General features: G+C 31.2%; 1 protein-coding gene across 2 annotated transcripts; it reads right to left on the reverse strand.

The window, feature by feature from the left end:
* Nucleotides 1–249: 249 nt before the first annotated feature.
* Nucleotides 250–17,595, reverse strand: LOC113796245 (uncharacterized). 2 transcript variants are annotated; one of them, XM_075824053.1, is made up of 6 exons: nt 15,773–17,595; nt 9,750–9,915; nt 7,975–8,855; nt 5,854–6,726; nt 1,062–1,304; nt 250–987 (listed from the first exon to the last, which is right to left on the reverse strand). In XM_075824053.1, the coding sequence occupies exons 1-6, from the start codon at nt 16,872–16,874 to the stop codon at nt 821–823; spliced, it is 3,432 nt and encodes a 1,143-aa protein (XP_075680168.1). In that variant the 5' UTR covers nt 16,875–17,595; the 3' UTR covers nt 250–820. The 2 variants fall into 2 exon arrangements, with proteins under 2 accessions (XP_075680168.1, XP_075680169.1); XM_075824054.1 differs by having other exon boundaries at nt 15,785–17,591.
* Between the last annotated feature and the right edge of the window lie 734 nt (nt 17,596–18,329).

Raw genomic sequence — 18,329 nt, forward strand, 5'->3', positions numbered from 1 at the left:
ACTTTATTATTATTATAATCATAAATGATGATGATTAAATCTCCATTGATAAAATTCAAATATTTACAATATGACCAAATTCATTCAACGATCATGATGGCTATGATGAGTGAGTGTGAATTGAAATATTCAAATATAGAAAATAATTAATTAATTATTGGGTGTTTCTGTGTGATGTGGGAGTGGACAATGATGATGATGATGATTAAGGGAGTGTGTGATTCGTAATTTTTTCCCCCTGGTTTTTCGTTTGGAAAAAACAACAAATTCATATAATAAATATGGCGCTCATTTTGTATTTTGGTGTATTTTTCGGTAGGGAAAAAACAAAATGAACAGAATTTAACATTTTCGTTGTTTTTTGGTTTGTTAAATTTTTTAAATTTAAATTTTGGCTTACAACAATGATGATGATGATTTTTTTTCGTTTCTTAAATATGGCTACTTGGTTGGTTATATAAATGATGCTGGATACTTGTATGTATATGAGAGTGTGTGAGTGTAAATAGTTTTTGGACTTTTGTAGGAAAATTCAGAAGAAAAATCAAGAAAATTAAAAATGTTTAAACCGGTATCTCTTCAAACGATGCCATTAAAAAGAACAGGGCATTATGGGCGTGTTGGTTTTTCTTTGTTATTAAATCAAAATGTAAGGTGATGAAAAAATCTGACAATCAATCAATCAAAATCGATAAGAAAAGAAAATTGACATTTTTAAAATGCTATGTATTTAAAAGATCCCTTGACCTATGTGTGTGTCTTATTGATTTGACTTTTTTTGAGGCAGAATTTCTCATTTCAATTGAGAATTGTTTTTGGTTTAAAGTGCAACTGTTGTTTGTCCACGTTGTTGTCCACCGCCACCAATATTACCAATCATTAATGATCCGGTTATTGATTGCGGAGATGCAGGCGTCAATGATGATGAAGCTGATGCGGATGATCGTTGAATTGCGGCAACATTTACTGCACTATAATAATAAGGATCTTTTGGAAAAAAATTTCAAATTTAGTTAATTCAATTGGAATCAAGTGCGAGGAGGGTTAAAATAGAAGCATACTTATAAGCGTTTGATTGGTTGTAGGTGTACCGACAATACCACCATTCGGTGATGATAAATCACCAAGATTATTATTATTATTTCCTTGTTGTGATGAATATGGTGATGTTGTTGTTGTTGAAACTGTTGATACAGAAGAAGCCGCAGCGGCAGCTGCTGCTGCTGCTGCACCATAATTTGATGTTGCATAATAACCATGATATGCAGCGGCTGCATAATAATCACCGGTTGCTGTATTTGCACCTGAATAGATCAAAACAAAATAGAATCGATTAGTAAAAATGTGATTTTTTAAGAAAATAAAAATCAAGTTTCTTCAATACATGAAGGCGGCTTTTTTTTGGTTACTTATGTTGCACCAAATTGATGGATGACAAACAACAACAACAACAAGTGAGAATTCACAAAAATGCACGCAATCTAAAATCAAATCAATAACAAACGATGATCTACCTTGGGCGAGCGTGTCATCAAAAAATTGGTTTTATTTATTTATTTTTCATTGAAATAGTTTGATTGCGTGACTATTGATACTTAATTTAACAGCAGTGATAAAATATTAATAATAATGACGCCAAATAAACAAACGGCAAATGTACAAACCGACAGTGATTGCAACATAATCAACAAACAAAAAAGAGAGAGACAATTTTTGATTTGATTTTTCCAAAATAAAAAAAAACATTTATTGTTTCTCCTCCCTTTTCTCAGTACAAACAAAAAACATCGCTGTGAAACATTTAGAATCAAATCGATCCAAAATTACATACGAAACAACATTCTAAATTGAATTCAAAAAGTAGTAGGTCATTTGAAATGATTAATGACCAAAAGAAAATCAAAATATCAAGATAATTATTATTTTAACCTGATTTATTTATTTATTTTTGTTTGTTCAATGGAACAAAATTGCCATTATTTACTGTCATGTTTTTTGTTTGTTTGTTTGGCTGAAAATTGCATAATAGTTGTCGATGCTGTTACACACAATTATCTCAAAAAAAATCAAATTCGACAGGATTTTTTTGAGATAATTCAGAAGAAAATTTGTTTGGAAACAATGATGATGACCCATTATTTGATGTGATCGTGAAAGCACCCAAACAGCCAATAATAATCAGGATAATCTAGTTCCGTGATCTATATGATTTTTTTTGATTCGAAATTGAACTTGAATTCAATTTCAAATTGATCGATTCAATCAAATAGTGAAATAATTTGCCAATTGCGAAAGATAGAGATGAGAAAAATAAAATGGCCAATTTACAATCAATTTTCTCTCTCTTGCACCAACAAAACCAAACGAAATGAAACATCAATTTTCTTTTTTTTGCTCACAGCTCATAAAAACAGGCAAACTAGGAATCTCAATTTTTCCATAAAAAACAAACTCTATAAATAATGGATAAAATAACAACAACAACTACAAGTGAAAGCTAATTACAGTTACTTTGTGCCGCATCCGATGTAGGGAATCGAAGAAAAATATCATCATCAAATCCAACACCCAAAAAAAATCCAAGGCAATCAAGGAAATAGCTTCAAAGGAGAAAGTCGAAATAGTGGAAACAAACGGAACGAAAATCAAATCGGTTTTTTTCATTGCTGTTTGCATCCTCGTTTATTTATTAACCCTTTTCTCTCTCTCTCTCTCTCTCTCTCATTCATTCACTCAACTTTATTCACATTCTAAAAATGACAGGAATAATGAATCTTTGACTATCAAACTCAAATTCAAATAAAAAACTCGTCTTGCTTTATATTCATACACAAACTACAAACACATTACATGATGATGATGATCAGTGATGCGTTCATTTTATTATTATCATCATCATTATGACTTGGGTAGTATATGAATGATTCTTTTCAGTTAGTTTATTCTGTACAACCATACTGTGAGTTCTTGATTTCAAGTTTTGGGAGAAAGGCAAGTGAACTTTTTTCTTTTCTGTTTCGATTTACAACATACAATGAATATAAAGACAGAGAAAAAACTTTGCAATTTGCAGTGTGCATTATGGTTGTTGTTGTTGTGAGCACACACAAAGACATTATCGATGTTAAAATAGTGTTCTTTGCCTTCTTGGTAGATTATTCAGAAATGGCGCCCTGCCTAGCGTGTTTTTTCCCCAGGATTTTTCATTCGTTCATTTTTTGTTGTTCGAAAATTCAAATGGAAATATTTTTTCAAATTTAAAATATACCCACATCATCATCGTCATCATACAGGATGAAAATCCTCAAGAGATTTACCGATTTCATAAAAAAAATTCATGATAGAATTTTGTTCATTTCAATTTCAAATGATTCTAGCTTTTTCATTCGTTTGACTTTTCCAAATGATGTTTGTTCGGTTTTTGAAAAAATTTTTTCATTTCAACTTTTCAAAAACTAAATCATCATCATCAGATATAAATAGCAAAAAAAAAAAGGAAAAGATTACCCACAAAAAACAAACAAACAAAAATTTACTTTTTTTTAAACGCGCCCACACAAAAGTTCAAAATGATGATGATGATAAATAGAAAAAAGTTTATCATCATCAGATACTGTCCTGTTTACTTTTACAATCATAAACATCATGGTTATTTCTCGTTTTTATAAACACCAACAACCATATCAGCCAATCAACCGACTCGAATCATTGTCGAAAGGAGGAGCCAAATACAATGTGAGCGAATGAGAGAAAGATAAGAAAGCAAGACAAGAAAAGAACATGGACCAATTGCAAAGATGGAAAAAAGTCAATGAGGCGTGACCATAAACTATTGATCGATCCAATAAGAAGAAGATGCTTAGTTTTTTTCTACTATCTCTTACAACTATTAGTATTATTACCACTACTACAAGTGTAACCAAAAGAACTTCTATTTTCAATGCCACTACAACTACACAATCAAAAACAAAAACAATAGTTTTTTAAGTTGAACAAAAATTAAGAAAAATTTCTTGAAAAAAAGATAAAATCAAATTCGTGAGAACTCATCATCATCGTCGAAGTCAAAACAATAGGCTAAATATTCTATTCGATGTGTGTGTATGTGTGTGGGATTCTGTAATTATCAATTCGATTGTTTTTGTTTTTTAATTTTCAAAATTTCATTTTGAAAATGTGAATTTTTTTTTGTTGTAGAATGAATCAAAATTGAAAATTATCGTTATTGTTATTATTTAGGAAGGGCAAAAAATTGGCAAAGATCAATTATCATCGACACATTTTGATTGTCGATAGATCGATCGATCGATAATCGATTCCCACGATTTTTATCGAATGTAGAACAACAACACTTGAAAACCCTTTTTATGTTTTTTGTTTTTGGCTAACCGGTTCATCATCATCACAATGAATGAATTGAATTAGAGAGAAAAAAAGGGTCAAAGTTCACAAATTATCAAAGGTTCCTTACACTACCTCACAAGTTGATTTACCGACAAAGAAGACAATTAAATTTTTTAAAAAAGTTCATTTTTGAAATTTTTTCCACGAACAGCAAAAAAAATTTAGAAAATTCAATTCCAATAACAATACTTTTCTATCAATGATTTTCCTTGAACAAAAAAAATCATAAAAGACAATTATGATGATGATAATGATGATGGCCATTGCCATTGCCAATCAATCAATCAATCAACACAGTCAAAAAACGAAAATCAAATTATGATTCCGATCCGATTGAATCGATTCACATCAACAACAACAACAATCCGATCAGTAACCTCGATACAATTATTGGCTTTCAAAGTAATCAAAGCCATCAGCTAGTTTTTTTTCATAAATTAAAAATTTATTGCTAGAAGCTTCTATGCAACAAACAAAAATTGACAGACTTTGAAAATTAAGAAAACTGAAAAAATAAGATTCCCCAAAAAAGATTAAAACAGCTACATTTGACATAGAGATGAAATTGCAAATTTTAACCAAAAAAAATCAATCCTTAAACTTAGAAAATAAGAAAGATAAAAAAACGCAAGACAAGGATATCAAAAGAGAGAGAAGGCTGAAATGAACCATTATCATTGAAATTGACAATTTGAAATTAGAAATGGAAAAACTATGAATGAAATTGGTTGTTTGTTCGTAATGAAATATTGAAATGAAATTCAAAATTGTTCGTTTCCTGGAGTTTCTATCCACACATCTAGTCTACTATTTTATCGTAAAAATGATATTTTGAAATTGAAAAAATAAAAATGAATGTTGTGAATGAAGTGCAAAAAAATGGAAAAATAAACACCAGCATTTGTTATAATTGTCTTTTTGTGGATATAGCAAGTGTGGTAGTTGATGATGATAATCATAGACAACACCGACAATGATTATTATGATGATTGTGATGATGACGACGACGACAAAAGGCCGCCAGCAATTTCTATCCGTCTCTCTTGTTTTTCCTCATTCACAAAAATAAAATATAATTTTTCCTGAATGGAAAAATAAAAAAATCAAGGTACTACTAGGGTCGAAATGGTCTCTACCTGGCAATAATGACCCTTCTGATCAGCATCAAGAATTCTCATTATTATTAAATCATAGACGGACAACAAAAAATGAAACAAGGTCGGCGCTTCATTCATTGAAAGAAATACAAAAATAAGTGTTGCGGTCTAAGGTTAAAGTTCATGAGAGAGAAAAGGAAGACAATTACTATCGAATGGCCGATAGACACAAATAAGGTGAAGATGTTTATGTGATGATTATTATGATGTGGTTGTTATTGTTGTCCAACAAAATTGAATTCAACAACAACAATTTTTTGAACAAAAATAGGATTTTCCAAAACAAACTTACCAATTGGTGGTGTATATAAAGTTGTTGTTTCATAATGATGATGTCCACCTGGTATCGATGCAATTGCACCGGTTCCAATTGGAACACAACCGCCGCCACTGCCAATACCATTAGTTGAATGATGAGATTGTTGAGAAAGCTGTTGTTGCTGTTGATGTTGCGAAACCGGAATTAATAATTGTTGTTGTTGATGATCATTGAGTAACTGTTGCTGTTGTTGATGCGTGGGTGTTGTTGTCGTTCCACCATTTTCATTAATCATATCCGGTGAATGATGAGCACCAACACCACCATCTAATACAGTCCAATATTGATATTGTTGTTGTTGCTGTTGGTGAGAATGATGATGAGAATGATGCGGATGTTGTTGCTGTTGATGTGAATGAGGATGCGAATGTTGTTGTTGACTATGAACAATATTATTATTATTGGCTGTTGCTGATGTGGACAATGTTTGTTGTTGTTGTTGAGATCCAGCTGAAATAGCTGAAACTGTAACAGAAAATGGAGGTAATAATGTTGTTGATGCAGATGATGATGATGATGATGTGGACACATCTGCTGTTGTTGTCGTTGGCGATATTGCTGTTGTTGATGATGATAATTTTTTATTTGGACAACCAATCATCGATACTGTTGTTGTAGATGATGCCGTGGATGATGATGCGGATGCTATAGATTCTCTGTTCGTATCATTAAGAATTAATATGGATCCTGAATCATCATGTATGGCATTATTATTATTGTTGGTTGTTGATGATGATGATGTTTTCGTTATTTTGGTTGGTGATACGGATCCAGCATTGGATAACGATGATGCAACGCCATTCAATTGATTTGAATTCGTATTGGCAACCGTATTGTTTTGATTGTCTGCAATCGGAATGATAAGAATAAAAAAATGAGAAAAAATCCCAGAAAAATAAGTGATTCCCAAATACAACAACAAATCGGTTGTTTCAATGTTTTTCAAAAACAACCAAATGGGACCAAAAATCAAGCCAAACAAACATACAAAAGGTCATATTCAATTCAAATGATGATGACTAAATTGACTCTTGGGAGTCAAAGAAACAATTCATTTTCGATTTCAATTTCTAGATTTGTGACATACACACACACACACACGTGTCCCGTTCATTTCATCTATCCAAATGTGGTTCATATTTTTTTTTTTTGAATTGTCAAAACACCACATAGTATTCATTGTGAAAAAATGAACAAGCAGGGTCTTCTATTTCGGCTTCATTTATACGAAGCCGAGGAGTTGGATGACAATGTCAAAATAGCCAATGAATTTTTTTATTTTATTTCATTTTTTCAATCAAATGTCGAATCCATTAAAATGTCATCAATAATGATGATGATGATCATCATCATCATTACTAGTAGCTAACTACCACCAGACTGTGTTATTACTAAAAGTTCCCCCTCTACAACAACAACAAAAATGTCACTGAGCAAGCTAGCTAGCGCAGCGAGCTGAATAGAAAAATCACAGAATATATATCAGATGTTTCCGAATTTCATTCAAATGACAAACTGGAAAAAAAATTCAGCTGCTACCGAATATCAAACAATAATAATGATGATTCTATTGGGGATTTTCCTAATGTTAGCAAAATACCAATCGTTATTTTATATTTGTAATAATGTCGGTTTTATTGCTCATTTTCCTCATTCGTTGTATCGTATATCGTTTTTCAATTCAATCTTGTCACTTCAATTTATTATTATTATTTTTTGTTTTTGTTTTCGGTAACAATATTCTTTCTAACCAGAAGAATGAAAGTGAAAAATAATGAAAATTAAATCTAATTTAAAATAGCGAAAGCAAAAAACAGAACATTTCAACAACAATATACATTTGATACATGATATGATGATTGATTGGATCAAAATAGTTCAATTCAATCCAGGTTTATCTCTATGGGGAAAATATTCACACTTTTCAACCAATTGAATTGAATTGTCAATTTTGATTTTATGTTTTTGTTGATATTATCATCATCAAACCAAAATATTATCAAACAAAAAGATTATCAACAAAGCACCTCCACCACAATATTAATGTGCTTTGTGTGTTTGTTTGTTTGGCTTTCAATCAATCAGAGAACTTACCATCAAGATCAAGTAATGTACGTTTCATTGAACGTGTTGATTGCTGCTGTTGTTGTGGATGTGCATGTTGCTGTAAAAATTGATGATGATGTTGTTGTTGCTGTTGGTGATGTGGATGATGATGATGCGGATGATGTTGATGATGTGAATGTAAATGATGTAAATGTTGATGATGCGGATGATGATGTGAATCAGGTGAAACTGAATCAATGCCCAAAATTCCATTTATTGAGTATGTTGCCATTGGTGTTGTTGATGACGATGATGCAGATGTTGTTGATGCCGATAAAGAAGTAGATGATGCGGCTATCGATGATGTTGAGGATGATGATGCTTGTACAATTACCGATGTTTGATTCGATGATGATGATGAATTATTAACACCTCCAACACCAATATCACCAACATTATTATTATTATTACCACTACCATTAACTAAATCATCAGTTTTGATTGAATTTGGACTAATCATTGATGGACTTGATACATTTGATGAGGAAATTGAACCAGATTGTGGTGAATTTGCTAAATTAACAAGATTTAAATTTCCGTTTGTTGTTGTTGTTGCAGTTGTTGATGATGAGCATGATGAATGATTAGAATTACCATTTTGATGTTGATGATTATTTTGATGATTATGATGATGATTTTTAGCTTTTTCAGCTGCTTTATTCCGGACAATACGATTAATACTTGATACTGATGGTATATTATCAGCATCACAAATACCATCAGCCAATAAACGATCACGTATTTCCCATGCAAACATTGTTGGATTAGATTTTTTATAATTAGCAATAGCATCAACTACTTTTGGTGTTGCTACTTTTGGTTTCGATCCACCAATTACACCCGGCTTTATACTACCAGTTTCATAATATCTATGGTAAGATAAAAAATGAATTTCAAAAAAAGAATTTTAGATGTTGTTAATGGACAAAAATATTGAATAATTTATCAAAACAAAAACAAAAATCTTGCCAATGCAAAAGTTCATTTTTTCCATGAAATGAATTCTATGTGGAAAAAATTCACTCAATTCACTAAAAACATTTTATGTATATTTTTGTTTTGGAAACATTGAATCAAATTAGCTTAATTTTGTTATTAATATTATCATCATCATCATTTCCATGATCACTATCTATCAAGCTATATCTTTTTTCTCTGTGTTTGAATGGTTTGGAATTTTTATCTTTTTATCTTTTTTTGTTTTCGTTTTGATACAACAACCCAAAACATATAGCAAATATATAGAGTCTATATACAATGGTCAAACAAAAAACAAAAACTAAACAAACTCATTCTGTTTCACTATGGCTTATGATTCATAAAATTTATGAATTCAAAAAAAAATTCTCCATTTTTTTCAAACATGGAATGATTGTCCTTCTCTTCTTCTATATTCAGATTGGGGGGTAGAGAGGGTAAAAGAGAGAAAGGGAGAAAATACGTGATATGGTTACACACGGATGGACATTCAAGTGAAGTATTATACCACCATTCTGATGATGATGACGATAAAAGTGAATGCGCTTCTTTCAAATAACATTGAGTTTTTTGGTTTTTTTAAAAAAAAACTTTCACTCGATAAAAAATTTGTCGACAACGCCCAGAATAAGAAGGAATTGCGAAAAATTTCTTATTATTCTTGGCAACAAAATCAAAAAACATTAAGAATTTTTTCATGCGAAACGCAAACATTTTGTTTGCGTTTTCAATGTTTTAAAGATGATGAATGATAAGAAAAAAAAATCTATTTCAAAATGACTTACCTTCCAAGTATTTTACTAACACATCCATGCGATACACGTAGCTGTCGAGAAATATCACAGGGTCGTACACCTTGATGAGCTAATTCAACAATTCGACTACGAACAACATCCGGTAATGGTCGACCATTTACAAATACACCGCCCAATTGATTAACACCACCATGGCCTATTTGAATTGACAGAAAATTAAAAGAACAAAAAAATTTAAAATCAACCAAAATAAAAACTTTTTAAAAAAATCAATTTTTATAAAAAAAAGGAAAAAAAATTACAAGAATAATATTCCATCATGGATGCATTATAACGATATAATGAAATATCCATGATTTTTACTGTTGTTTTTGTTTTTGGGAAACAAATTTTGTTATGATTAAATGATGATTTTGTTTGATGATAATGATAATTGGACAAATTTTCAAGTTCAATTCACACATACACGTGGCTTTTTTTTGATTATTTTTAACTTTGGACAAAGAAAAAAAGATCAAAAAACCATCATCATCCAAAATCATTCAACCTTGATTGATCACGTGTGTTTCAGTTAGTTTTGTTATATAAATGTTTTGTCGTTTTGTTGTTCAAATTCAATTTCTTATCTCAATCAATCGATTTACACACACAACATCAAAGTCAAAAAAAATATGAAAAGAAAAAAAACAAAATTCTGCAACGTAAAAGATAAGAGAGATGGAAAAAAATTGTAGAATCACAGAATCAACCAGGGTCATTCAAAAAAATGATGACCTGTCTTCCTGGGATGATGATAATAATGAACAAAATGTAGGGTAAGAATTTGTTTCGGTTCAATTCGGTTGAATCAGAAAAAAAGTGAAAATTGGATTGAAACTTGATGGATGGCTGGCTGGTTAATGTTTTGGATTGGATTGGATGCACAACGATTCACATCGATTCACATGTCTGGATGAATGGTTCGGTTGATTTGTTCAATGATCATGATCATCATTCGGTGAAAGTTGGTGCGAAAAGATGCGATTCAATCAGAACAAAAACAGAAAAAGAAAAGAAAAACGCACTGGTAATGATGGTCAACTGATTTGTCTTGATGGCGGGTAGTAGCGGTAAGATTATCACCTTTTCTGCGTGTAAAGCTTGAATGATCAAAATTATTTGGTTTAGTGCATTCTTCAACACCGAACAAAGAACAACAAAATGATTCACCATCAACAGTGATCGTTGGATCGAATCGGATCTGGATGAACGGATGAATGGTTGGTCGGATTTTGTGGAAAAACGTCATCTCATCTCATTGAATTGTCCGAATTTTTCATTGTCATCTTCTGGGGTTTTCTGGTTTAGTCAGCCAGTCAGTCACTGTTGAAATAGCCGAACCAAAAAAAAAGTGAAAATGTACAGTTTTCAACCAAATATTTCTGGGTTGTTGTCCTGTAACGGGTGTTTGGTTTAGTTTGGTTTGGTTGACTGATGTTGATGATGATTGTGTGTGTAGGTGGTGATGGTGGTCAATCGTGTGAAACGACTTGTAACATTGCCCCTTTCATTTTTTTTTGCAAAAAAAATCATCAAATTGACATCACTGACAAACACCAAACAAAAAACATCGACAAAATTCAAGATGCGGAAGAATGGACAACAACAACAACAATAAACAGACTGGTGTAGGATAATCGGGTTCTTTTCTGTGTCTCTAAAGACAAGAATTCAAACTGAAAAGAAAATAGTGAAAACAAAAACTTTGAAAAAAATATTCTTGAAACTTGGTTTGGTTGTTTTTTTCATGGATAAAAATGGATGAATAATTTCTTTCACTGATTCGATCGTTTGACGCATCTTTTTTTCATTTTCTTTTCTTCTATTTTATTTTTCAACATTTTCAGAATTCATATTCTGGCTGTATGAAATATCTCATTTACCGATTTTTTTCCTCTTCACTTCAAACAAACCAATTGAATATGATGGTGGATTATTATATATAACATTCATATGTGCAATACGCCTTTGTAATTTTTCGTTGTTGAAAAATTGTTAAGCATAATACGCATGCGTTTAATTGATATATATGTGTATCATCATCATTACATGTCATGGAAACGTAGAATTTTTGTCCGTAATGTATATCTGAATGAAATAAAATGTGGGATGCAACGATCTATGGATCTTCCCATCATCCCAATCATCTAAATCATCATCCATCAGTGTAATCTGCTCACTTTTTGATATTTAGAATTGTCATTAAATTCACAAAAATATATAATAACCGAGTAATGGTAGTAGTGGTAAATATGATGATTAATTCGGTAAAGAGAGAAATACATTCAATGAAAATCATTGTTACAGATTCTCCATAGTTTATATGTTTGACTATGGAAAATACAATATGATTATTATCATCATGATAGTAGTAGTAAGGTAAAGGTATAGTATGGAATATGGCGTCACAGAATAATTCTGGATATTCTAATCATCACAACAATGGGATTCCATTACGAACAGATTGACTCACTTGACCCTAGCTTTTTTATTTACAAAAAAAAGCATGAAAATTTACCGGTTGAAACACAAAGAATGGAAAAAATGATAGTTTTGCGAAAAATAAAACATCATTTTACCAAAGTCGTTGTATAATGATAATGAAAATAATGATGATGATGATAAGATTTGTTCATTAAGTAAATGGAATCATCATCATCATTATTTCCCAATAGAGAAACCTGAACACCACCACTCCTTGTTCCTGAATCTTTGTTCAAAAAAAATTACTATTATTGCAGGAACATTATTCAGATCTCTCTATGGATCATAATCATAATCATCATTATTATCAATGTCATTGCCTTTTTAGTTGATCACAAAAGATATTACAGCAACCAACAGAAAAAAAAAAACATTGTTGTAATCAATTTAATGATGATGATGTTCATTTTATTTCAATTTGATTCGATGATGATAAAGACCAGAAACTTTTTTTGTTATTGTTTGGATTTGCTGGACACACGTGTTTTGTGGAAAAAAATCCAGATTGAAACCAGACACACACAATTTTTTTTGTAGGTAAAAAAACCGACTTAGAAATAATAATTATAATGATTATATTTGAAGGTTAGTAATTACCATGATCAGTATATTTAGTAATGGTCAAAAAATAAGAAGAAATTTTTACTTAATAATAACCTTGTTGAAGAAAAATGGTTATAAATTACCAATAATGATTATGATCGGAACCTATGATGATTGATCTGGTTGATTAGTGTGGTTTGCGTGTGATAATTTGTCAACGAGTTTTCGTTTGTTTGAATAAAAACAAGGTTCAGGTAAATTTTTTTTTGAAAAAATTTTCAACGTTGGCGGCGGCGGTAAACAAACAAACAAACAAGGTGTCAATTGAGTGATGAATCTAATCTAGTTTACATCGATATCACCTTTGAAATTATTTCAGTGATGGTGGTCCATCGAAGATGATTAACATGGTGTGGGTGGTCCATTTGGAACGTTGTTTTTTTTTGGTAGAGAAATTCAAAGATGATGCCATCAATGGATTCAATGGAAATGGCAAAAAACAACAAAACAAAAAATTGAAATTTTCATTTGAAAAATTTTTCTTTTTGTTGTTTGTTTGAAAACAAAAATGAAATTGAAATTGAAAAAATTGAAAAAGTTTTTTTTCTGATTCAATTCCCAATCATACAATTGGGAATTATTCTCGGAATTTATTACCCGAAACTTTTTGTGTTTAGGAAACTGGTGAAAATATTTTGTTAACCCAGAATTATAACTTGGGAAATAGCATAATTGAAAAAGAAGAATTTTTTTCAATAAGTTTTTCATCATTTTTTATTCTTGGTAAAGAAAAACGATAATCAATTAGAGGCTGTCATCATCATCAACGATGAAAAAAACCATTAATTTGAAAAAATTGAAAAAAATTTCATCCATATCTATTCAAATTGCTTTCAAATGACAAAAATTGATTTTTTGTTTTCGGAAAACTTTCTCTCACGCCTCATCGAAAAACAAACACACAAAGGGTAAATTTAGTCAAACGAACAAAATAATCAATTCTTGAGAACAGAATTTAATTGATTCATTTCCGATTGTCAAAAGGATCAGAGAAAAAAACCAACTAAATCAAACCAAACCAGTCAAACTAACTGGCTAACGATCATTATCATTTTCTCAAAACGATGATGACTTTATCAATCAATGAAAACATGAATGAATTAGATTCAAGCCACTTATTTATCCATTCACTCAAACGAATTGAACGGAAATTGGCTTATTTATAAACTTCAAACAAACACACATACACACTACTCATTCACTCGGTAGGAGACAACACACAAACCAACAACAAAAAAAGAAAAGAAAATCATTAAACATCGATTCGAAAAACATCATGTTTTGCAGTGAGCAAGAGAATAAACTGAGCAAAGAACAAAGAAATTGATTCTATTCTTTCATTTTGAATCTTTTTTGGTTCGGTTCATCATAATCAAAGTGAAATGTGAAAATTTTTTTCCGGTTGCAATTCTTTTCGAAACATAACTGTGGATCCCTTTTGTGATAGGTCAACCATTTTCATTGATGGATCGAAAACAGCGACCAAAAAAAAATGTCAAAGTTCTAAAGGTCTGAAGAAAAATTGACTTGTAAAGAGCAACAAAGCAAAAAGTCATCATGATTGTTATAAGACACGCGTCTGATGTGTTTGGTTGCTGTGTGTATTTCATTCTTTTTTCTCGAAAATAAAATTATAACAGGACACGTGACAATTTCTTTTTTGAACGTACCGCCAATGTATCACATACAACAACGAAAAAATGTTATGTTCATTTCATTGGATGATGATGACTAATTTTTTTGTAAAATTTCTCAACGAATGATGATGTGATGTGAAGGAAACCTTTTTTTTCATTCATTCATTTTATTTCAATTCAGGCCTGTCTAAGAATTACAATTCGTTACGAATCATTTCATTTATGAATTTCTCCTATAGATTATTTTTTAAAACTGCAAACATAAAATTTGACCATTCGAATAAAAAATATAAAAAAAATGATTATTTTGATTCTGCTGCACATTTTTGTTTTGATAATGTTATTTCCTTCCTTCCGGAAAAATGACCAATTCGTTCTTTCTACCATCACGATAATCATCGTCCAAAATCGAAAATCGAAATTGGAAAAATCGATAAATGTCTCAATCGAAATAAAACAACGATGGTTTCAATTCTTTTACTGCTGCTATACTGGCGATTTTTCACTTTCGTATTCCCTCTTTGCTCAAAGATCTGGATGAATGGATGGACGAACACACACACACACACATAGACAAACTTCATAGAATTCTTTCTTGAATGACTGTGATTAACGTTCCGCAACCATGGATTCCTTTTTTCACTAAACCTTACGATAATAAACATAGAGAAAAAAAACTGGATCATCATCAATTTGTTTTCATTTAACTTGGTCAACGAGAAAAAAACATTGATAAAATTCTTTATTTTGATTTTTGAAAAAGGGAAAAAAAATTTCCAGAAAATAAAATTCTTATTTGTCATTGACATTGGCCTGATTGAAAGTGAAAAAAATAGGAAGTTTTTTTATTGAATGGAAATTCGTGTGGATGGATGGATAAACCGTCCGTAACCGTCATGCATCATCGTTGTGTGTTATGATCGTGATTGGTTGTTGTTGTTAACCACGATTTGCCTGGTTAACTTCATTGTTTTCTTTTTCTTTTTGGTTCAAATAAGGAAACAAAACAAAACAAAAGTAAGGTAAACAAAATCATATGGTCCGTATCTTTGACACGAATTATCATCAAGATCATCATTTTCATGCATCAAAGAAAAAAACATCAAAAATAAAAGTGACAATTTTGAAATTGAAATATTCTAAAAGATTCTAGGTCAGTAATAATATGCTAATCTCATTGAAATGATGTTTTTTTCCACCCTCAATGCTTACCACAACATTCCATTTCAGGCGAACAAAACATCTCTAATCTAACCTAATCTAACCCTAATCGATAGGTCCCTAACTTACGTTTTTTCTTACTAGATACTGGTGATGGTGTTGATGGTGTTCCCGTTATTGTTGTTGTCGATGATGTTGTTGCTGTTGACGACGTTGTTGCTGTTGTTGTTATTGTGGATGAAGATTTAGATGATGATCCATGATGATGAATATTTGTTGCTGTTTGATTATCATTATCATTATTATCATCATCGTTATTATTATTATTATCATTACTAGTTGTAATTAGAATTGTTGTTAATTGTGGTGAATCAAGTTGTGTATATTGCTGTTGTTGAATCGATGTGGATGTTGTTGTTGATGGTATTGCCCCGGTTAATGTTGTTAGTGTTGTTGTCGTTGATGATGATGCAGATGATGATGACGGTGATAATGATGAATGCGGCAACGATGGTAACAAATGATGATGTGAAAACATTGATGCATTATTATGATTATGATTACCATTTAATGTTAATGTTAATAAATTATTTTGATTTTGATTCATCATCAATAATGTACCATGATCAGGTGCTTCATTTGCTAATAAACCATTTGTTGCTTGTTGTAATAGATCTGGATGATTATGATTATTATGATGAGGATGATGTGGATGATGATGCATTATTGTTCCATGATATTGTATTTGTGGTTGTTGTTGTTGCTGTTGTTGAAAAAGTTGTTGTTGATGTGAATGATATAACGAATCTGAATGACTCATTATATCATTGTATGATGCATGATGTGAATGATGACCACCATTATGATTCAAATGATATTGATTATGATGACCATTTTGATTTAAATGTTGCAAATTATTATTATCATTATTATTATTTGAATGATGATGATGATGTAATTGTGATTGATGATTGGAAAATTGTTGCGATACATGATGCGGATGTGTATGATATTGATGACCGGTTGTGGTTGAATAACCAATCATTGCGGCAGCTGCAGCAGCTGCTGCTGCTGCCGCTGCTGATACCGAAGTTGTTGTCGATGACAACGATGATGATGATGATGATATCGATGTCGATGTTGATGGTGACGTTGCTGATGGTGATGATGATGATGAACCTGCAATAGGATACGAGGTAATATATTCCGAATGTATTAATGTATCATTCATTTTTGATGTTTTTCTTTGGTTGGTTAGTATCAACACACGTGATTAGAAACAAATATATTTGACATTGATGAAAAACTTTCGAGGTCAAAGGAAGTGATCAGGGAAACAAAACAAAAAAAGAGATCATCATCGAAATCAGGTATCGATAGAATCAATTAAAATCAAAAAAAAATTTAAACAACCAGAAAAAAAAGAGTCACACACATACACAATTTGGTTATTTTCTTTGGTTGATTTGGTGGTAAAAAAAATTATCGTTAATCGATTTTCATTTGGTTTGGTTGGTTGACTGGCTCTCCAATGGATCAAATCAAATTGATGATTGTCGCCATTCGGTAGTTGTTGTTGCTATTATCGGATTCGAATGGTTGATTCGACTGATTGAATCAAAAATGCCCAAATGAATGAATGAAACAACATAACAACAACAACAAAAATTTAAATGTCTCTTTTTCTCACCAACAACAACAACAATCGACCAAACCAAAAAACAATTGTCACCATTGTCAAGACATTGTCAACATACTGGATTCTCCACCTTTTTTTCCAATAAAAAAAAGAACATCACCAAGATGAAAGAGAGAGAGATAGAAACTTTTTACGAAAAAGAGAAACAAAACAAAAAAAAAAAATACTGGTTAACAGGTTTTTCTCAGTGAATCAAACCAAACCAAATGAAACACACAAGTGTCACATCAAACATCACATACACACAAAAACACCAGTTGCCTGAATGCCGAATTAGATCTGATCAGGATCTGGTTCGGTTAGTTTTTTTTTGTTCTCCAAAGCTTAGTTAGCATTTTGGTTGGTTGTCTGACTCTTTTCGTTTCTGCTTCAGATGAATTCTACCTGGCCAATATTATTATCATCGTCAATGGATGTGCAACAGATGTGTGTGCGTGTGTGAAGTAAAATTAACGCCCAATATAGGCAGGTATATCGTATAAATAGAATGATGCTGTGGTGGTGGTGGTATTTTAGCTTCGAGGTTTTTGATGGAGGCTGTCCTCTTAGCTTACCTGCCGCCTTCATTTTGTCCAATTTTTAGTTGTTGTCGTTAATAGTGATCATGGTGATGATGTAACAAGCATCGGTATTTTTCAAAATGATTAATCATTATTTATTTTTTTCAATAAAAAATAATATGATAATAGTAATAAATGACTTGAATAAAAGTAGTATATGGTTAAAAGTAAAAATGGTAGTGGTTAATAATTACTAGTTTCCAATTGGAAAATTAGTTGAAAATAATCTGATGGACTAGCCATAAAGGTATTCGGATCATCAACGGTGTCAATAAACCTTTATGTTCCAGCAATCGTTTCAAACAACAACAGCAATCAACATTATTTTTGGAACGAAAAAATAGGGAGAGAGAAAAAAAAACGGAATAGAAACATTGCTGCGCAAGTTTTTATTATTATTATTGTTATTCAGCAAGGGAGAGAGAAA

The sequence above is a fragment of the Dermatophagoides pteronyssinus genome, unplaced genomic scaffold (assembly GCF_027571235.1).
Source record: "Dermatophagoides pteronyssinus isolate colony J.1.1.1.1 unplaced genomic scaffold, Derpt_VIB-CSIC_2022.12 sq0046, whole genome shotgun sequence".
Taxonomy (NCBI): Eukaryota; Metazoa; Arthropoda; class Arachnida; order Sarcoptiformes; family Pyroglyphidae; genus Dermatophagoides; species Dermatophagoides pteronyssinus.

Excerpts from the sequence above, each read along its gene's own strand:
- LOC113796245 (XM_075824053.1), bottom strand. The coding sequence starts at position 16,874 with ATGAATGATACATTAATACATTCGGAATATATTACCTCGTATCCTATT. Across the intron at positions 8,856-9,749 it reads GTTAGTAAAATACTTGGAAG|ATATTATGAAACTGGTAGTA; the intron begins GTAAGTCATTTT and ends ATCTTACCATAG. Across the intron at positions 1,305-5,853 it reads TTTATATACACCACCAATTG|GTGCAAATACAGCAACCGGT; the intron begins GTAAGTTTGTTT and ends TGATCTATTCAG.